Source organism: Scomber japonicus, chromosome 9, assembly GCF_027409825.1.
Source record: "Scomber japonicus isolate fScoJap1 chromosome 9, fScoJap1.pri, whole genome shotgun sequence".
Taxonomy (NCBI): Eukaryota; Metazoa; Chordata; class Actinopteri; order Scombriformes; family Scombridae; genus Scomber; species Scomber japonicus.
Window position 1 is genome coordinate 22,499,668 of NC_070586.1, and position 18,631 is coordinate 22,518,298.

The following is an 18,631-nucleotide window of genomic DNA, read 5'->3' on the forward strand; positions in this document are numbered from 1 at the left end:
ATGGCTGGCAAGCAAGGGAGGCAGTGGAGGTCCATGTGCAAAAGCCTGGTCCTGGGTATCCTCCTGACCAGCTGCATGATCCTGCTTTACTGCCTCTCTACTCCACAGGTCCACTTCAGTCTGCCTGAGTAAGAATGGTCACACTGGTGTTTGTGCACTCTGTGGAATACAACATCATGTTAACACATATACATGTTCAAAGCTTACATCACATTATTTGCAATTTGGATAAAAATAAGAACATGCACTATTAACTGTCAAATTTAAGTATAGTAGATGCATAAAACACATTTCTTACTGTCAAAGTGACTAGCAAATAATGTAGTTTTTATTCAACTACTTTTTTTTTTTTTTTTTTACAGCTATAAGAGCTTATGTATTGAAAACATGGTTAGCTCATAAAATACAATGCAAATGCAATGAGAGATTTCCACTCTAAATATCTCAGATGGTTTCAGTTAAATAAAAGTCAAATCATGTTTTTTTCCCCTGTAGAGTCCCAGTGCCTTACTCCTGTGCCCACCGTCCATCCCAGCTCCACACCAAACCAACCACAAACAACTCAAAACAGACTGCTGGCCAGACCTGTACTCCTAAAGTGGATATCATGTTCTTGAAGACCCACAAGACGGCTAGCAGCACCTTCCTCAACATCCTTTTCCGCTTTGGAGAGAAGCACCAGCTCAAATTTGCCTTCCCTGACAGCAGGAATGACTTCTTCTATCCTTCTGTTTTCCAGCGCTCGCAGGTTAAAGACTACAGACCTGGGATGTGCTTCAATATTATCTGTAATCACATGCGCTTCAATGCACCGGAAGTGGCCAAGTTGCTCCCTATGGATACCTCTTACATCACTATCTTGCGAGATCCTGCAGAGCTTTTTGAGTCATCCTTTCACTACTTTGGCCGCCTGGTGCCTTTCACCTGGAAAATACCAGGAGATGACAAGCTGACTGAGTTTCTACGTGGCCCCAATTACTACTTTGATCCAGAGGGATTCAACTCTTTCTACCTCAAGAATCTGCTGTTCTTTGACTTCGGACATGACAACACTCTGGAGCTGGATGATCCACGGGTGGAAGAGGGAATCAAATTCATCATTGACCAATTTCAGCTTGTCATGTTAGTGGAATACTTTGAGGAATCTCTCATCCTGCTCAAGAATGCCCTCTGCTGGGAGATGGATGATTTGCTCTTCTTCAAGCTCAACGCCCGCAAGGGGTCCACTGTGTCTAAACTCACCCCAGAACTGAGGGCCAGGGCCCTTGAGTGGAATGCTATTGACTGGAGGCTATACCAGCATTTTAACCAGACCTTCTGGAAGAAAGTGGACGCATATGGACATAGGCGTATGGCTGAGGATGTGGCAGAGCTCAGGAGGAGGAATACGGAGATGGCAGCAATCTGCATTGAAGGGGGTCATGCTGTGGATGCTGGCAGCATCCAAGAGACAGCCATGCAGCCCTGGCAGCCCATCGGAGAGAAGTCCATAATGGGCTACAACCTGAAGAAGAATGTGGACAAGGCATATCAGAAGTTGTGTCGTAAGATGTTGATGCCAGAGCTTCAGTACTTAACAGAGCTTGGGGTTAACCTGTGGATCACCAAGCTGTGGGGCCATGTCCGGGATATTATTAACTGGTGACTAAGTATGTGAGCAAGAGGGGCCAATTCAACTCTGAAAGACTATAATAAAACAAATGTGATTAATAGTGTGAGAGGTTAGAGGTTTCTGTCACATTTCAATCTTGTGACTTGTCTAATTAAAAAAAAAAAAAAAAAGGATCTGCATTGACCTGTTTGCATTCCAAATGTTTGTGCGCTGTAATGTCTCTGATGGGTGCTTCAGAAAAAAAAAGTTGACCTCACAATCTACAAATACTGAACCAGTTTACTACATATAGCTGAGGCCTAGTATTGTTTTATCAAACATTAAAATATTATTATCATCAGATTTGAGTTTGTTCTAATGGAGGAGTTAAGTGAACAGTGGAGTTCAGGACTAATTTTACATGTCCTTTGATGGAATAAAGAATGAACATTGCCATCCCTGCCAAACTTTAAAAAATGGTCAAAGACACGGATAAAATGATACTTCGTTATAACTTCAAAGTTGTAAGTGTCTGAAATCCAACTGAGGGGTAAAATACAGATGTGAAAAATTGTGAATGTAAGTATTAATTATTGTCTATGGAGGACAAAATCAGCCGAAATGTAAGACATATGTAAGAAAATACAGAGCTTTTTAAAGCATAGGTTCACAATTTTTCAAGTCAGTCTTAAAACAACAGTGAAGTGCCCAAATGAAGTGTGAAAGAGGTTTTCCTCGCTGTACAGTCTTTCCCTTTTTGTGTGTCCTCGGACAGCATTTCGCTGTTAAGCTGCGGTGGAAGTATAGTAACAAAAAGAGGCTTTGGTTTTGAAAGATATCTACTTGATTTGACTAATTTGGATGACTGAAGCTTCATATTAACTTCAGAGGACTGTGGATTTTGACCCCCATCACTTTCATTGTAAGTTCATTATGAAGAGATCTTCCACTGGTCAGTATGAACAGGAGGACTGATTATAGCAAGAAAAATATTTTTCCAAGTTCATTCATGCACCTGTTTTAAGAAAGACTTGTGAACCTGTCCTTCAAAGGTGGCAGACATTGCACAGGTGCAAATAATAACAACAAAGATTACTCTGCATGTAGGACCCCAGAACTGGTACAGCTAAATGAAATTTAGCCATAATTAATGTTATTACTCACACCTGTGCTTGTCCTGCCATGACAGCTTAAAATGTCATGAAAAGATATTTGAGTAAAATGAAAATAAAATGCAAAGATATTAATTAATTAAAAACAAATATAATGACACAGATGAGTACAGCGCTATGCAATCAAACCTACAATATTTATTTTTTCATTTACTTTCTTTATCTATCAATATATTTAAATATGTTTTCTGCTGCCTAATATAAAATGCAGTCTCCTGCTATCACATTGTCACATTCCTTATAGGCCTTGCCAGATGTCTTGGCAGGTACATTGATGATGTAGTAGGACTTTGTTGCATAGTGAGCCAAAAAAAACAACAAAAAATCATTGTCAGCCAAGAGAAGTGAATCCTGTTTAGCAAGTCAGTATGACAATGACCAACAGTGTTAAATACTACCTACATGTTTGCACAACCTTGTAATCACTGCCTGACAAAGGTACCAGTAATTACATTGAGTTAATGCATTGTACCATTCATTATTTATTTATTATTTCTGTATGTATTAATGTATATTCAGTTATTGATTCATTTATTTGTAATTGACTGATTTTGTCCTCCATACACCTCCCAATAGTTCTTGACAAAAAACGATAATCTTTTTTATGTTTATCCTCAAAATAAAGTGAAAATTGCATGTAATACTGCATGTATTATGTGTTTTGTTTGATTCATAAAGTCAACAGCTTCCTCTCTATCTGTGACTATAGGTATAATCCGTATGATTCTTTGTTCATAGTAAGCAGCAAGATTGTTCAGTTTATTGTATATGAATATACATGCCATCCACATATCTTTGAATAAGTTGAAATTGAAATTATGAACTAAGATAAAGCATCAATATATTTGAGTGTTGGCAGTGGCTATTTTTAAATGAGCAAATGTATGAGGATTGTCCTGTTAAAAAATGTTTTAGTATAAGGAAGATACACCAAAGTGGCAAATAGTGATCAGTAGGTAGTATTTAAGTAGTATTTATTTTCTGTTCATCACTGTTAGAAATATCCTAATATCCTATCCACTGTGAATCACTGTTGTAAAAATAAAACATGACAAATTCAAGGAGGGGTGAATATCTATTATGTAAACACAGGTGACAGGCGGCCAGGGAAATCTCGGTGCTGTGTTTGCACAGGGGGTGCATGGATGACAGGCGGGCCAGGGAAGTGAGAAGAAGAGGGGAATAAAGGCCAGGGAGGGGAAGGTGGTATCCAAGAAGACAGTTCTGGCACTATAGTACATCATTACAGCGCTGTTAAAATAACCCAGAGCTGAATCATGAGGTCTCACAGGGTCACAGCCGGAGCAGGACTCTTAAAGCTTTAAACTGTTTAGCATTGTAACACACTGTAGTGCTTGCGTGATTGACAAGATACTAGATACTTTATTACCTCTTTTAGAGATAATCACATCTAAATATCAACTCTCTACTTGAAAGAGTTATCAACCACAACAAATAAAATGTCAGACTTAAAAATAACATAAACTGTTAAAGTAGTGTCCGTTTCCTATCAAGGTTATCTTTTAATTTGCCAGGTTGATTGGATGGCTGTTTTTCTGGTTGGTTGCTTGAGATTATCGTGGTAACATTGGTGTCAAAAACAACAACAACAGTTTAGTAATTAGTAGCCTGTTTATGCAAACATGAATGATAGATGTATCCACTTGTATTTACAGGAATACTGTTAAAATAATTTGCAGCTTAGGCAAAAAACAGAATTTTAATTTCATGTTTTCTGCATGAAGGAAATCTTTTATTCAGATCTTTCTGGAAAAATTCTGTTTATTACAGTGTGTTATAGATTTTTAATTATGCAGCCCATATGTCAATGGAGAAGACAGGTGTCCAAGATGTCTTGCGTTAAAAAGGTTTATTTACTTAATCAAGGAGAAGTGAATGAATGATCAGCACACATTATGTTCTGGTGCTCCCTTCAATTCTGAAGTTTCTGTTGTCACAAACTGTCTCAACATATGTGACAAGGAGGGAGTCAGGATTTTAAGTGCCAAATGAAAATGTTTTATTGTAACTTAAACAACATAGTTACAAAAAGCACGAGGTGTGGAGAGTATTGGCATCAGTGGTGAATGTAGTGTGTGGATGAGTGAGACATTTGTGTGCTGCTGTTGAGTGTAAAAGGAAAACACCAAAATGTACCCAGAACCTGTAGCGGCGTGGAGCCTAGGAGAGAGAGGGAGAGAGAGACAGAGAGGGAGAGAGAGAGAGAGAGAGAGAGAGAGAGAGAGAGAGAGAGAGAGAGAGAGAGAGAGAGAGAATGAGACCAGACTGGCATTTATCACCTTGGTAGAGGCCTAGCCAGGTGTCAGCACCTTGCTCTAATGACCCTCACTGACTGCCAACTCCTGCAGGAAATAATCAACAGCATGATGGCGAGCAGGTAAGATCAGGTAAGGCTTTTATTTCATTTATCTCAGCTGTTTTTTCAGCTATAGTGAGTCAGTAGGGATCTGTTGGGTTAGGAAGTGTGTTTGCTTTTGTGTATGCATGTTTGGTGCCACTTGCAGCCGTTCTCTTTGATAGATACATATGACAGTCTGTCAGACCCTTGCAGAGGTTAGTGTTAAACTACTTTTCCCCGTACAGGCAGGATTTTTTTGTTGTTTTTTTTTGTTTTTGATCTTTATTGCGCTCTTGCTTTGATGATGACATCTGGTCTCAGAATATGAGAAAACAGGAAAACAAACTATTTTTTAAATTTCTGCTCATCCCTTTTTTTTACCAGGAAACATAAATTATTTTCAATTTCAATTTATGTAAATTTAATGTTTTGCATTTTAAAACGAAAATCTGTTTTTGGTATTCAATACACATTCCTTAAAAGATACAGGGATCACTGAGCACTAACAATGATGATGTTAGACAGCTCAGGACCGATGAGCTAAGCACTATCTTTATCAACAATTTCAACTTCTGACTTTTTGTCAAAGCTTTGCTAACATTTTACACTATAGATCTACTGTATATACAGCCAATGGTGTTCGCAGTTAAATCCTTTATGACTAATCATCATTATTCTTATGAATTAATAACGAGCTATTATTATGTCCTGTTGTGCCCTCTCTACATGACAGGAAGTGTCTGTCAGTCGGGGGCGTGACTGAAGGACTGCTCCTATTTTACTAACATTAGTTTAGTTTTTACGTCTTGTGGCTTTTTAACTGAAATAGGAGGAACACACCAGCTGAAGAAGTAAACCGGATAAGGCAGATATTATATAATATATCGTCTATTATTTGTTTTATTTATTTGTTTGCTGTAGCTGTTTTGCTGCTGTAGCAATAGCACAGCACTAGCTAGTTAGCAAGCATTAGCTATGCGGCTAATTGTAGCTTTTAGCGTCGCCAGTCGCTAACTGACTGAAAATAATGCTCTAACGTCAGTAAATCAGACTTTAGTTGTATCTATGTCAGTGATCACAGTGTTAGACAGCTACTTAAGTGTTTAAACGATGGCGTTAACTTAGCTGCGGGCGTCCGTGCAGATGAGTGGCCCCGAGAAAAGGTGCATCAGCTGGATGAGTTAGCAACAATGTCCTGTAAATCTACTAAAGTGGCTCCAAGTGTTGACTTCGACCACAGTTGCTCCGACAGCGTGGAATATCTGACTCTTAACTTTGGCCCATTTGAGACAGTTCATCGCTGGAGAAGACTTCCTCCATGTGACGAGTTCGTTGGTGCAAGGTAACATGTTGACTGATGATGATAGCAACAGCTTCATTTGACTGGTTAAAGGATGAGTTCACATTTTTTTAAAAGTCTGTCTTAAAACACAGTCAGGCGCCCAATTAATACTGAAATAGGTTTTTGTCGCTGTAATCATTCCTCCTGTTCATACTGACCATTCGTATATCCTTTCACAATGCACTTATAATGTAAGTGATGGGGCCTCATCAGTGCAAAAATGTCTATAAAAGTTTATCAGAAACTAATATGAAGCTTCAGCCAAAGTGTTCATCCAAATGAGTCAAATTAAGTAGTTGTCTTTCAACGTTTCAGTCTTTTTAGTGCCAAAGCACCTCTTTTTGTTTCTATACTTCCACTGCAGTTCAACAGGGAAGCACTGCCACTGTTTAGATTGCTGAAGCCTCATGTAAGCCTCAGATACATTTTCAATTGCAAAAATGATACATGGGTGTGGACACGGTATGGTTTACTTGCATTGAAAGCACATTTCTAGTGGGTCTTTTAACAGGAGGAATGATTACAGCAAGGAAAACCTTTCAATGTTCATTTTGGCACTTGACTGTTGTTTTACGAAAGACTTTTGAACCTGTCCTTTGAACTTAGACGTGTATTCACCCTGATCTTCATTTGGTTTTATTTAGGCGCAGCAAGCACACTGTTGTGGCGTACAGGGATGCCATATATGTGTTTGGGGGAGACAATGGGTAAGTAATAATCAGACAGACATTTTTCTCTATATTTGTCGTCCAAAACTATGTTAAAAAATCTGTCGTCCAACAGGAAGAACATGTTGAATGACTTGCTCCGCTTTGATGTGAAGGACTGCTCATGGTGTCGGTAAGATTGCAGCAGCACAACATGCCTTATAAATTACGGACATGTAAACTGTACAATGTGACTGAATTCCTGGATTTAATATATTTTACAGGGCCTTTACCACTGGAACTCCACCTGCTCCCAGATATCACCACTCGGCTGTTGTTTATGGCAGCAGCATGTTTGTTTTTGGTAAGTTTACATTCTTTATAATCAAATACCATTTTTTCTACTCATTTCAAACTCATGTAATATTAATTATGCAATATGCGACTTGAATCTCTTTCAGGGGGCTACACTGGAGACATCTACTCAAACTCAAACTTGAAAAACAAAAATGATCTTTTTGAGTACAAGTTTGCAACAGGACAGTGGACTGAATGGAAAGTGGAGGGGAGGTAATGTATTTTTGAAATTGTTGTGTTTGTACGTTAGCCGTTTGTTTTTAAAGCCACTGTAGGGTCCAAACAAATGTGGCAAATGATTTGTGTTTATTTTGAATATTAAACAAAGTGCATGCACAAAAAATATTTAAAAAATGAATACCATTTATGGGACAAAAAGTACTGTAGCCAGACCAAATCATGGGGTGTGGTGAAATCGCCAGTTGACCGATTCAGTAGAATTGGATAGTGTATTCAGCCTCTGATGAGTAAGTTCATCCAGAGTCAACTTTTGGAGAAATGCAACCCGACATCACGCATAGCCATCGATTAGACTGATCAGAGCAGTAATAATGCCATAACAGAGGACAAAGATGTTCCTTACTCATTTTTGAGAGAGAGAGAGAGAGAGAGAGAGAGAGAGAGAGAGAGAGAGAGAGAGAGAGAGAGAGAGAGAGAGAGAGAGAGAGAGAGAGAGAGAGAGAGAGAGAGAGAGAGAGAGAGAGAGAGAGAGAGAGAGAGAGATGTTTAGAAAAGCTAGAGTGTGAAAACAGAGAGGAAGTGGTGGTAGCGAGAAAACTGGTAAATCAGATAAATAAACATTATCCTCTGATACTTTAACAGTGGTTACGTTCAAGGCCTCAACACCTGATTTGGTCTGACTATTTCTGTTGTGGAATCTGAGATATCTTTGTTGAGCTAATTTACTGTAAATTCCTGCGAATAATGTTTTCATGCATCTGGAAACACAAATAATTGGTTGCTTGGGACATAAAATCCATATGTAAATAAGTCACAGTAGATCTCTTTCTTTTTTTGGTGGAAATCAATAAAACCAAACACAATGAGCTCATCTGTTAGTCAATCCTGTGTCTTTGTTTTAGCTTGCCAGTGGCACGGTCTGCACACGGGGCTACAGTCTACAGTGATAAACTGTGGATATTTGCTGGCTATGATGGAAATGCGAGGTATGTTTGACTTTATTCTTTAACACATCTTCACTGTTGGTTTTTTATTGTGTATAATATTGATTGATATTTTCCCATGTGTAGGTTGAATGACATGTGGACCATCAGCCTGCAGGATCGAGAACACGCATGTTGGGAGGAGGCCAGTATAATAATTCTTCATATAACATTAAGAGAAGAACACACACACACACACACACACACACACATACACACACACACACACACACACACACACACACACAGACACTGTATGTAATAACATCTCAGTTTCTGCCTTTGTGTCCATCAGATCGACCAGAGTGGTGAGATTCCTCCATCTTGCTGCAACTTCCCTGTAGCTGTATGCAGGGACAAGATGTTTGTGTTTTCTGGTCAGAGTGGAGCTAAGATCACCAACAACCTCTTCCAGTTCGAGTTCAAGGGCCACATGTGAGCAAACTCTTTGCATGTGCCTGGGACTTGCAGTTACTAATCCAGTAGTTGCAAATGTTAGATCATGTTTCTCCATCTTCTCAGGTGGACACGCATCCCCACTGAACATTTACTGCGAGGCTCACCTCCGCCTCCCCAGAGACGTTATGGCCACACAATGGTTGCCTTTGACCGCCATCTGTACGTGTTTGGAGGTGCTGCTGATAACACTCTGCCCAACGAGTTGCACTGCTATGATGTGGACTCTCAGACCTGGGAGGTGATCCAACCCAGCCTGGACAGTGAGGTACAAACCTAATGGATTTAGAGAGTACTGCGTCAAGACATAAAGGAAGTGGTCGCCTGATTCAGAAATATGTTTGATTGATCATCTAAATGATAAACAGGAATATGTTAGTCCTGTGTTTAACATCCATTTGGTACAATCACTTATCTTTAGTACTACATCTTTAAAGTCAAGAAAAATGATTTATGTCTTAAAACATTATTGATTTACAAGTTGAGCTGCGCCTTAAAACCCTGTCCTTTTGTTTCTTATTCTCTGGTGCAGTGGTCAAAGTCCAACGTGGACTAAAACATCTGCAGTGCATTTCTTCACTGTCTGTATGGCTCTGAAATGAGTAAATGAATAAGAATATTTAAAATCCAGACTCCAGTCTAAACTCTTTTTGTTCTGTGTGTGAATCCTTCTCTGTTGCAATTAAAACATTATTGGACATAGAAATCTGTAAAATATTAAGTTTAGCTGCTTTTAACTGAATACTGTAGAGGACAGTCTGTATCTTTGTTAAAAGTTATATGAATTGTAAAGAAATCTAGATTATAACAATCATTAACAATCTCCTTATTCTTTTTAAATGTTGAATTTCTTCTCTCCCTGCCTCCTCAGATGCCCAGTGGGAGACTCTTCCATGCTGCTGCTGTGATTCAAGATGCCATGTACATCTTTGGAGGGACTGTAGACAACAATGTACGCAGTGGGGAGATGTACAGATTCCAGGTTGGTATCTTTTATCTTTTGTTGTTGAAAGTTACAAACGCTTGCTTCAAATATCTAATGTTCTAAAGTGGGGAGAAGCCTCTCCTGCCAAAAGAAAATATGATGAATTTCCAATACTTGAACCATTCTTTTCTTTCATTGGTACTGCTTTAGCTTTTAAAATACATTTTCTTCCTGTTGCAGTTCTCATGTTATCCAAAGTGTACTCTCCACGAAGACTATGGCAAACTATGGGAGAACCGTCAGTTTTGTGATGTGGAGTTTATTCTGGGAGAAGTGAGTTTCATGGCTGAATGTGATACTGAAGTCTCAAAATCTTTACTTCTGAGAAGAAGTGTAAGGTGTCACACACATTATCCAAATAACTGCTTAATCCTTGTATTGTTTCCAGAGGGAGGAGAGAGTCTTGGGGCATATTGCCATAGTGACCGCAAGATGCCAGTGGCTGCGGAAGAAAATCCTGCAGGCTCGGGACAGGCAGCGACAGGTCAGAGTCTGTACTGTTCAGTACTGTTCATTTCCTGTGAGAGAAGACAAGGATCATAGATGCTGTCAGAAGATATTTATACACAAGAAATATTTGATAAAGAAAATTATGAAGAGGCTTTTGTAGTTCATTTCACTCAACTATCACACAGACTGGAACACCAGAAAAAAAACAATATTCAAACTTCAGTCTTACAACTACTATTAAAACAAGATACATGGTTATAAACACTTGAAGTGGGGAGGTCACTGCTATAGATGGACCTCTGCTGGGATGTAAACAGGAAGTGTTACATAATCTGCTCTCTGTGTGCAGAAGACTAAACAGGAGAGCAGTGAGGAGAGTGACGAGGGGGCAACTGGAGGACCGAAGGATATCTCAGGAGGCAACAAGCCATCAGGTGCACAGCCGATGCTAGAGGTCGCAATCAGGGAAGCAGAGGCCCAGCCTTTTGAAGTCTTGATGCAATTCCTCTACACAGACAAGATCCAGTACCCACGCAGAGGTAGCTCTCTCCACATGTTTGCCCTGTTTGTCAGTCTCTGGATTCTGTAATCACCAAGAAAGAAAGACTAAATGTTGTTTTTTTTTCTTGTCTATACAGGTCATGTCCAGGATGTTCTCCTAATCATGGATGTATACAAACTGGCCCTCAGTTTTAAGCTTTCCCGCCTGGAGCAGCTCTGCGTGCAGTACATTGAGGCGTCTGTTGACCTGCAGAACGTACTCAGTGTTTGTGAAAATGCCAACAAGCTGCAATTGGACCAGCTAAAGGTACGTCTGAATAAAGGTCCAACACAAAACCTGCTGCAAGTGTGGCTTTTACTGACCTCTAGTGGTTGAGGTCTTCAGTACATCAAATTAAAAAACAGTGCTTTGTAACTTTGTGTTAACTTACTTTTAGGATGCAGCGTAATCATTTATACTCAGTTATTTCTTCCTCCAGGAACATTGCCTTAATTTTGTGGTGAAGGAGTCACACTTCAACCAGGTGATCATGACGAAGGAGTTTGAACATTTGTCCACGCCACTGATTGTGGAGATCGTGCGGCGAAAGCAGCAGCCTCCCCCCAGGTTGTACTCGGACCAGCCTGTGGATATTGGAACCTCCCTGGTGCAGGACATGAAGGCCTATCTTGAGGGAGGCGGACTGGAGTTCTGTGACATTATTCTGCTGTTAGACGGACACCCGCGACCTGCGCATAAAGCCATACTGGCAGCTCGATCCAGGTAGAGACCCAGCAGTACCAAATTAATTGAACATTTTTAAAAACATTTTTTGTGCTCATAACTGTTTTTGCTTTCAAAATAGAAAAAATATTTTTAACTCATACTAGCAAAGATGTGCCTCTTTAAAATGTGTTTTTAAGATTTCAATGAGACATTTTTAGGAATTTTGAAAAATTTGACCTGTTCGTACAACAGTATATTATGTGCATTTATATAAGTTTACATTTATTCAGATTGTAAATAGCACTTAGCATAAAATACACACCATTGAGGACCAATCCTTTTGCAAAATTTCCAGATGCGCTAAATTCAAGAAAGGTTATATATATTTTATCATTGTACTGACAGAAACATTTGTAACGTTGTACTCTTTGATTCTTCAGTTACTTCGAGGCAATGTTCCGCTCCTTCATGCCCGAGGACGGTCAGGTAAACATCTCCATCGGTGAAATGGTTCCAAGTAAGCAGGCATTTGAGTCTATGCTGCGTTATATCTACTACGGGGATGTCAACATGCCTCCAGAGGATTCACTGTATCCTTCTCAGATTCAAACCACTTTTTGCCTCTTCGAAAGATTTGATTTGTTGACTTTGTAATTCGGCAGAAAAATCGGGAGATTTTGTATTATTTCAGTCAACTGTAAAGTGCTGCAAGTGGGCCAATACACCAGATGTTTGGATTTAGATGTAACATTAAAATATGATTGAAAGCAGTTATGTTTTTATTATTGGGATCCATAAAGAGCTACAGTCTGTACCTTTTGAAAGTGACTGCTGCAATGATGAAATCCTGTCTTTTCTTTTCCTTGACCTTTTGTTGAACAGCTATCTCTTTGCTGCACCATATTATTACGGGTTTTCAAATAACAGGCTGCAGGCGTACTGCAAGCAGAATCTGGAGATGAACGTCACTGTGGAGAATGTCCTGCAGGTATTTATGTTTTCAGCCGTGAGGGAGCAGTGACCTAATTTAACAACACTGCCCTATGCTTGCAGAATTTCTTTGCATTGAGAATAATTTCTTCACTCATTTCCACCTAAATACTTTGTCCCCTCTTCAGATCCTGGAGGCGGCGGATAAGACCCAGGCTCTGGACATGAAGAAACACTGCCTCCACATTATTGTCCACCAGTTCATCAAGGTGGGTGGGCTTGTATCCGGAGCCCTGGGGGTTTGCTGCCCACTCACTGCAGCTGAGCTAACCCTGTAGTCCCGTCCTCTTTGTGGGAGACCGACACCTTTTGGCCTCCTAGTGGATCACCTTTCATCTTTTACATAGAGGGGAGGCCGGCTGTACAAGCACCTCATCACGTAACGATGAGGGTCATAGTGCCACTCTGATTATTGTTTGTTATTCAAAGATACAGTGAAGCGCTCAGTCCTCACCCTTCTTCACAGAGTGTTAGCTCTGCTGTTTTTGTTAAGCTTCTTCCTATTTTTTTGTTTTTTTTTAGCATGAGCAAGTGCTGCTTATTCCTCATTTTACTAATTTGACTCATTGCCTTGTCTTAATTTCTGACTCATTCTTTTCATTTTTTTGCTCTCCTTCCCTTTTAAAGGTATCCAAGCTCCCCAACCTGCGGTCTCTCAGCCAGCTGCTGCTGTTGGACATCATTGAGTCTCTAGCTACACACATATCAGACAAACAGTGTGCCGAGATGGGTTCGGACATTTAGGATGATGTGGAGAGCCAGGCTCAGCTCTCCTCTTACAGAAGCCATATATCTCTGCTCCACTTACTTGTATTCATTCCCACACACAGTACTTTTTTATGTTGGACCTTGCATGTCTCAACTCCCATAGACTCCTTTTTTATTTGTGCAGTATCAAGTTGTTTTTGTGTCTCACTCTGCATCTCAACGAAGAGTGAAATCAGTGAATAAACCAGTTTCTAGCTCAGTTAGGATTGTTTACTATGTTTATTTTGTCATGTATTTATTTTGTATATGCATAACAACTTTTGCAAAGTTTTATTCTGCTCAGTATTGATGCTGCATTTTTATATACATGCAGTTTACTGTAATAATTCATACTTGTGATACTATATAAATGTCTCCTCAGATACATTCACAGTCATCTACAGTAAATGTAACTTAATCAAAGTATATTGATCTAAATCTGTATTCATCACTCATTATTCTCTGACACAGTTAAGCCTGGATTACATAAAACAAATCTATTCGTCATGTCTAATTTTAGTATCATAAACACGTTACCATAAATAACAGACATAAACTCTCCATATATCTGTACAATATAGCAATGTATATTTATTAGTGACATCAGTATGCTGTTAATAAATATTTACCCATGTGGGTTTTATGTACTTAAAGCCTTAATAAATCTTCTCATATAAAGTGAGACATGTTGAGCTGAGTCTTTATTGTTCCCTCTCTATAGTGAGCAATAGTCACTCGTATCTTACCTTTGTACATAATTTGAATGCACAGTGGTGATAAGTTGCAGAAAAACTCCATGCAGCAAAGTTGCAATAAGCATAAATATGGTATATATTTTAAATATCAAATTCAGAAGGGACCGTTTCTGCTGGAACATTACAGTGGGATGTTCACTAATCTAAACCCTTGACATGAACTAAAGCCCCTGTAACACACACTACCTGAACAAGCTGAAGGTCAATCCTTGACCTTTCATAAAATTACCCACGTCCTTCAGGGGTTTCAGTTTCCACAGATCTCTGGATGATAAGCTCAGACAATGCTCCTTGGTTTGAGAAGGTGATTTACTTCAACTCCCATAATGTTTTAACAAAATATGTTAATATTTGCTTTCAAATGTGGAGCAAGTGGGTTCAATTTTACTGAACTAGCTGGGTTATCCCATTTTTATTAATCACAAAGTTGTAAAAGCGTTATACAACAGTTAAGATTAAATCAAGTAACATAGCTATGAGTCAAATGACAAGCTATGAGTCAAGGACACGTTTTTGACATTTGTTTCTTTATTCATATAGTTATTTCATCAATTATCTTCCATGAAAAAGAAGCTTACCTGAATACTGAGACTGAACTTTCTGTTCACTGCCAAGTTGTACACTAAGATCTGCAAAGACCCAGAGTGGAATTCACAAAGTGTTGGACTCTTTTGGACTTGCTGTTGTAAGTACCATTGCAGTGAGCACAAAGTACTATTCATAGTCTTGATACTTGAGACGTTTGGCAAATCAAAAGCCCCTCCCTCGATTTCCTTAGAGTGTATAAAAGACTAAAAAATAATGCCTCATCAGAGAATCACATCAGTGACTCCCGTGAAATAATCACAACTTAAAAAGATGGACTGGATTTCACAGCTGCACAGAAATGGGTCATTATACTCATCCCTTGGGTATCTCTTAACTATTCTTCGTTTTTTTTGTAAATTCCCGTGTGCACAGCTTGCTCATGTTTCATTCATTTAAGTCTACTTGTGCACACACAGCCCAGAATCCCATTGGACATACTAGGTTTCATCTAAAAAGAGTGTCCATTGTTCACTGCGATATTGAACACTGACACAAAACAGTATGTCTGTTGTCATGCCACAGTCCTGGATTATCTCCCACTTATCAGGTGCTTTTTATTAAGAAGCCTGAGTAAGTGGGCTGGTCGGGTCGGTCCTGCTACTTTAGCAGGTAGGACGGGCTTCTGAGCCACTCTGGATCTCCCAACCTGTTCCTCAGAACCTGCAGGGCTGAGCAGAGACTACAGCACAGAGTGTGTATGTGTGTATGTCATCAGCAGAGGAAGAAGATGGTTTTTCTGACAACTACAATGATGCAGAGGACTGCTGTCTTTGTGACGTTCGGGGGTTTGGTCACCTCTTTGATCACCACCTTCCTCCCACTGTGGAAGACAATGAACTCTGACCTGAACGAAGTGGAGAACTGGTACTCTGGACTGTGGCACACCTGTCTCTACACTGAGGAGGTAGGAGTGCAATGCAAGGCCTACGAGTCCGTCCTGGGATTGCCTATGGACCTGCAGATCTCCAGGGTGCTCATGTCAGTGTCTCTAGGAACTGGAGCTTTAGCTTTGCTGGTTGCCTTTCCAGGACTGGACGGGGTTGAGATGTGTTTGGGCAAACCACAGATGAGGAGGGCGCTCCTCATCCTGGCCGGAGTGCTGTCCTGGATGTCAGGGCTCACCACCCTGGCTCCTGTCTCTATTGTGGCCTATACCACTGTAGTGGACTTCTGGGATGAGGGTTTTCCTGATGTGATGCCACGTTGGGAGTACGGAGAGGCAATGTTCTCTGGATGGTTTGGAGGTCTGGCGCTAGCCATCGGAGGGACCCTCTTCTTTGTTGCTGTGTGCATGGGAGACTTTGACCAGCGGCCACCAAGTGTGCCAAACAGCCCGCAGGTGAAACACAGGGCGCAGCACTACCTGAAGACAGAGGTTTTATAGATCTGTGTGTTATCTGCACATGTATGCACTTCATATGGAGACATATCAGCTTGTGGACTTGAGTGATGAGATCACCAAATTACATGTGGAAAATTTCAGTGGCTCTATTTGTGTGACACTCATGAACAAGAACAAGATTTGACTAAAACAACATGAAAACTGCATGACTGCTTGTGTTTTATTTATCTATTTATTTATTTATTTATAAGCCAGTTTGTCACCAAAAGTATCAAATACCTTTCTATAATTTGAGAGATTGTCCATATCAAGTGATGCAGCTGTGAAGAGAGAGTAAAAGCTTTCATAAACTAGTAAAATAATGTGAGGCACTGACTCATAAGCAACTCATTTTTTTTTTTTATTTCTTAAAAAATCCTTAGAAAAGTAGTTTGACTGAAATAAAAGTAGAAACACTACGGGAGAAATAATGATGAGTTTAAAAATAACCTTAATGACCTTAATATTTAGCTGAGACTGTTGAAGATTTGACACATACATCTACAGGTGCAAATCTTAAGATAAATCTTAAGTATAATATAAAGAGAACTCCCCATCCCCAGTATTTTCAATCAGGTGTTGGTCGGTCATATGAACATTTTAAGTGAAAAGTCACACAGAGAATAATGTATTTCAGGCCTGGGAAGCATTCAGTCTGCCCAGTGTTAACCTCTAAATATCGACTTTAACAGTATAATCTCTGCTCCAAACAATAGGACATGCCAATCATCAAAGATCAAACCTACTATGACTCCCAATTTGCTCTACAGATGTTTTAATATAACAAGTAAATCAAAGTTGTTTATTTCTGAAAGGTCTGTGTACACAAGTATCAGTCCTAATGTGTGAACATACTACTTGTGATTTACAATTATGGTTGAATTTTGACTTTACAGTATTGTTTGAAGAGGAAGATTTTAAACCTTCAACACAGAAGTTACAACATAAAAGTGCTGGATTGAGGGTGTTAAGACCCTGACTGATCTGAACAAGCATGAACACACCCAACTTTAACAGTATACATGGTCTCTGAATCCACAGACAGGGAGGAATAGTTTAACAAGAGTGTCATTCCTGTTATTCTGTGTTAAATTTAGTTTCAGGGAGGGACATGGCACCACCAGGTTGTCAATTTGGCTTGGGTATACTGCTGAACATTGTGATGCTCATTTTCTTGACTGATGTTTATATCTCATTCAACCTTGATGACAGCTGACATTAATATTTTCACAGGCTATAATTTTATATTTTAGATTATGAATGATTTATTCATGGGAGTGCTGCCATGCTGCCATGCCATAAAAAGAAAAAAGGATCAGTATCATGGTATAACCTGAAATGTATGTTATAGCATAACACACACACACACACACACACACACACACACACACACACACACACACACACACACACACACATAAGATAGATAGATAGATAGATAGATAGATAGATAGATAGATAGATAGATAGATAGATAGATAGATAGATAGATAGATAGATAGATAGATAGACATGATGAATTTATGATTTCTGTAATTTTACATGCATTTCTTGATTATCATGAACAGGTAGATTTCTGTGGGATATTACGTTCTCATTTTATGTAAAATTACATTAGAATCTGTACAAATACAATAAATTGCCATTAAAAAAATGGTTAATTACCTGTAATCTTAAGAGTAAAACTTTTAAATGACTGAAAATAGCTGCAAATTAACAGGCAATTCATTGTTTTCTGGGGAAAAAAGGGAAAGTCTGTGAAATAAAACATAACATTTCCTGTAAAATTACAATTTTACAGTGTAACACACACACACACACACAGACACACACACACACACACACACACACACACACACACACACACACACACACACACACACACACACACACACACACACAATGTACAGTAAGAGCTGCTTCATTGTTTATAGTGTGTTGCAGTCTGGAGTATTGCTATGTCTCTTGGCGGTCACGATAAATGTAATAAAGTGTTAAGTTTTAACAATATATTCTTTAAGCAGCACAATGCAGTGTGATAAGTGGGCTGTCAGACCAGTGGGGAGGGCAGCAAGTCTTTGATCTGGCTTAACTGGCAATTCAGGTCTTTGACATCTGAAGGCGAGGCTGAAAGGATCTGAACAGAGAGAGAGAGAGAGAGAGAGAGAGAGAGAGAGAGAGAGAGAGAGGATGTGTTTGGAAAAGCGAGAGCAAGGGTGGGAGGGAGAGAGCAGGGGACGGTGAGAATTCATGCTGTGTTAGCATCCCCTCAGCAACTCCATCAATACTGCATACAGCTGAGAAACTGGCAAAGGTCCTCTGTGCTGCATTTGCAGGCTCAACCAGAGAAAGAGAGCAACTCCCACGACCGGTCGGCTCAGTCTGCTGCTGAAGGGGGGCTCACACACACACACACACACACACACACACACACACACACA

General features: G+C 39.6%; 3 protein-coding genes across 3 annotated transcripts; all 3 read left to right on the forward strand.

The window, feature by feature from the left end:
* Positions 1-1,645, forward strand: gal3st1a (galactose-3-O-sulfotransferase 1a). The gene is made up of 2 exons (XM_053325862.1): positions 1-128; positions 496-1,645. Exons 1-2 carry the CDS (start codon positions 1-3, stop codon positions 1,643-1,645), a joined length of 1,278 nt encoding a protein of 425 aa, XP_053181837.1.
* Positions 1,646-5,892: 4,247 nt separating this feature from the next.
* Positions 5,893-14,142, forward strand: lztr1 (leucine-zipper-like transcription regulator 1). Its single transcript, XM_053325033.1, has 19 exons — positions 5,893-6,464; positions 7,109-7,171; positions 7,248-7,304; positions 7,396-7,475; positions 7,573-7,681; positions 8,551-8,634; positions 8,719-8,776; positions 8,927-9,066; positions 9,154-9,355; positions 9,959-10,069; positions 10,253-10,345; positions 10,461-10,556; positions 10,872-11,061; positions 11,161-11,330; positions 11,503-11,786; positions 12,170-12,319; positions 12,612-12,717; positions 12,848-12,928; positions 13,347-14,142. Exons 1-19 carry the CDS (start codon positions 6,313-6,315, stop codon positions 13,461-13,463), a joined length of 2,343 nt encoding a protein of 780 aa, XP_053181008.1. The 5' UTR covers positions 5,893-6,312; the 3' UTR covers positions 13,464-14,142.
* Positions 14,143-15,524: 1,382 nt separating this feature from the next.
* cldn26 (claudin 26) lies at positions 15,525-16,193 on the forward strand. Its single transcript, XM_053325902.1, has one exon. The coding sequence runs from the start codon at positions 15,537-15,539 to the stop codon at positions 16,191-16,193; it is 657 nt and encodes a 218-aa protein (XP_053181877.1). The 5' UTR covers positions 15,525-15,536.
* Positions 16,194-18,631: the final 2,438 nt, after the last annotated feature.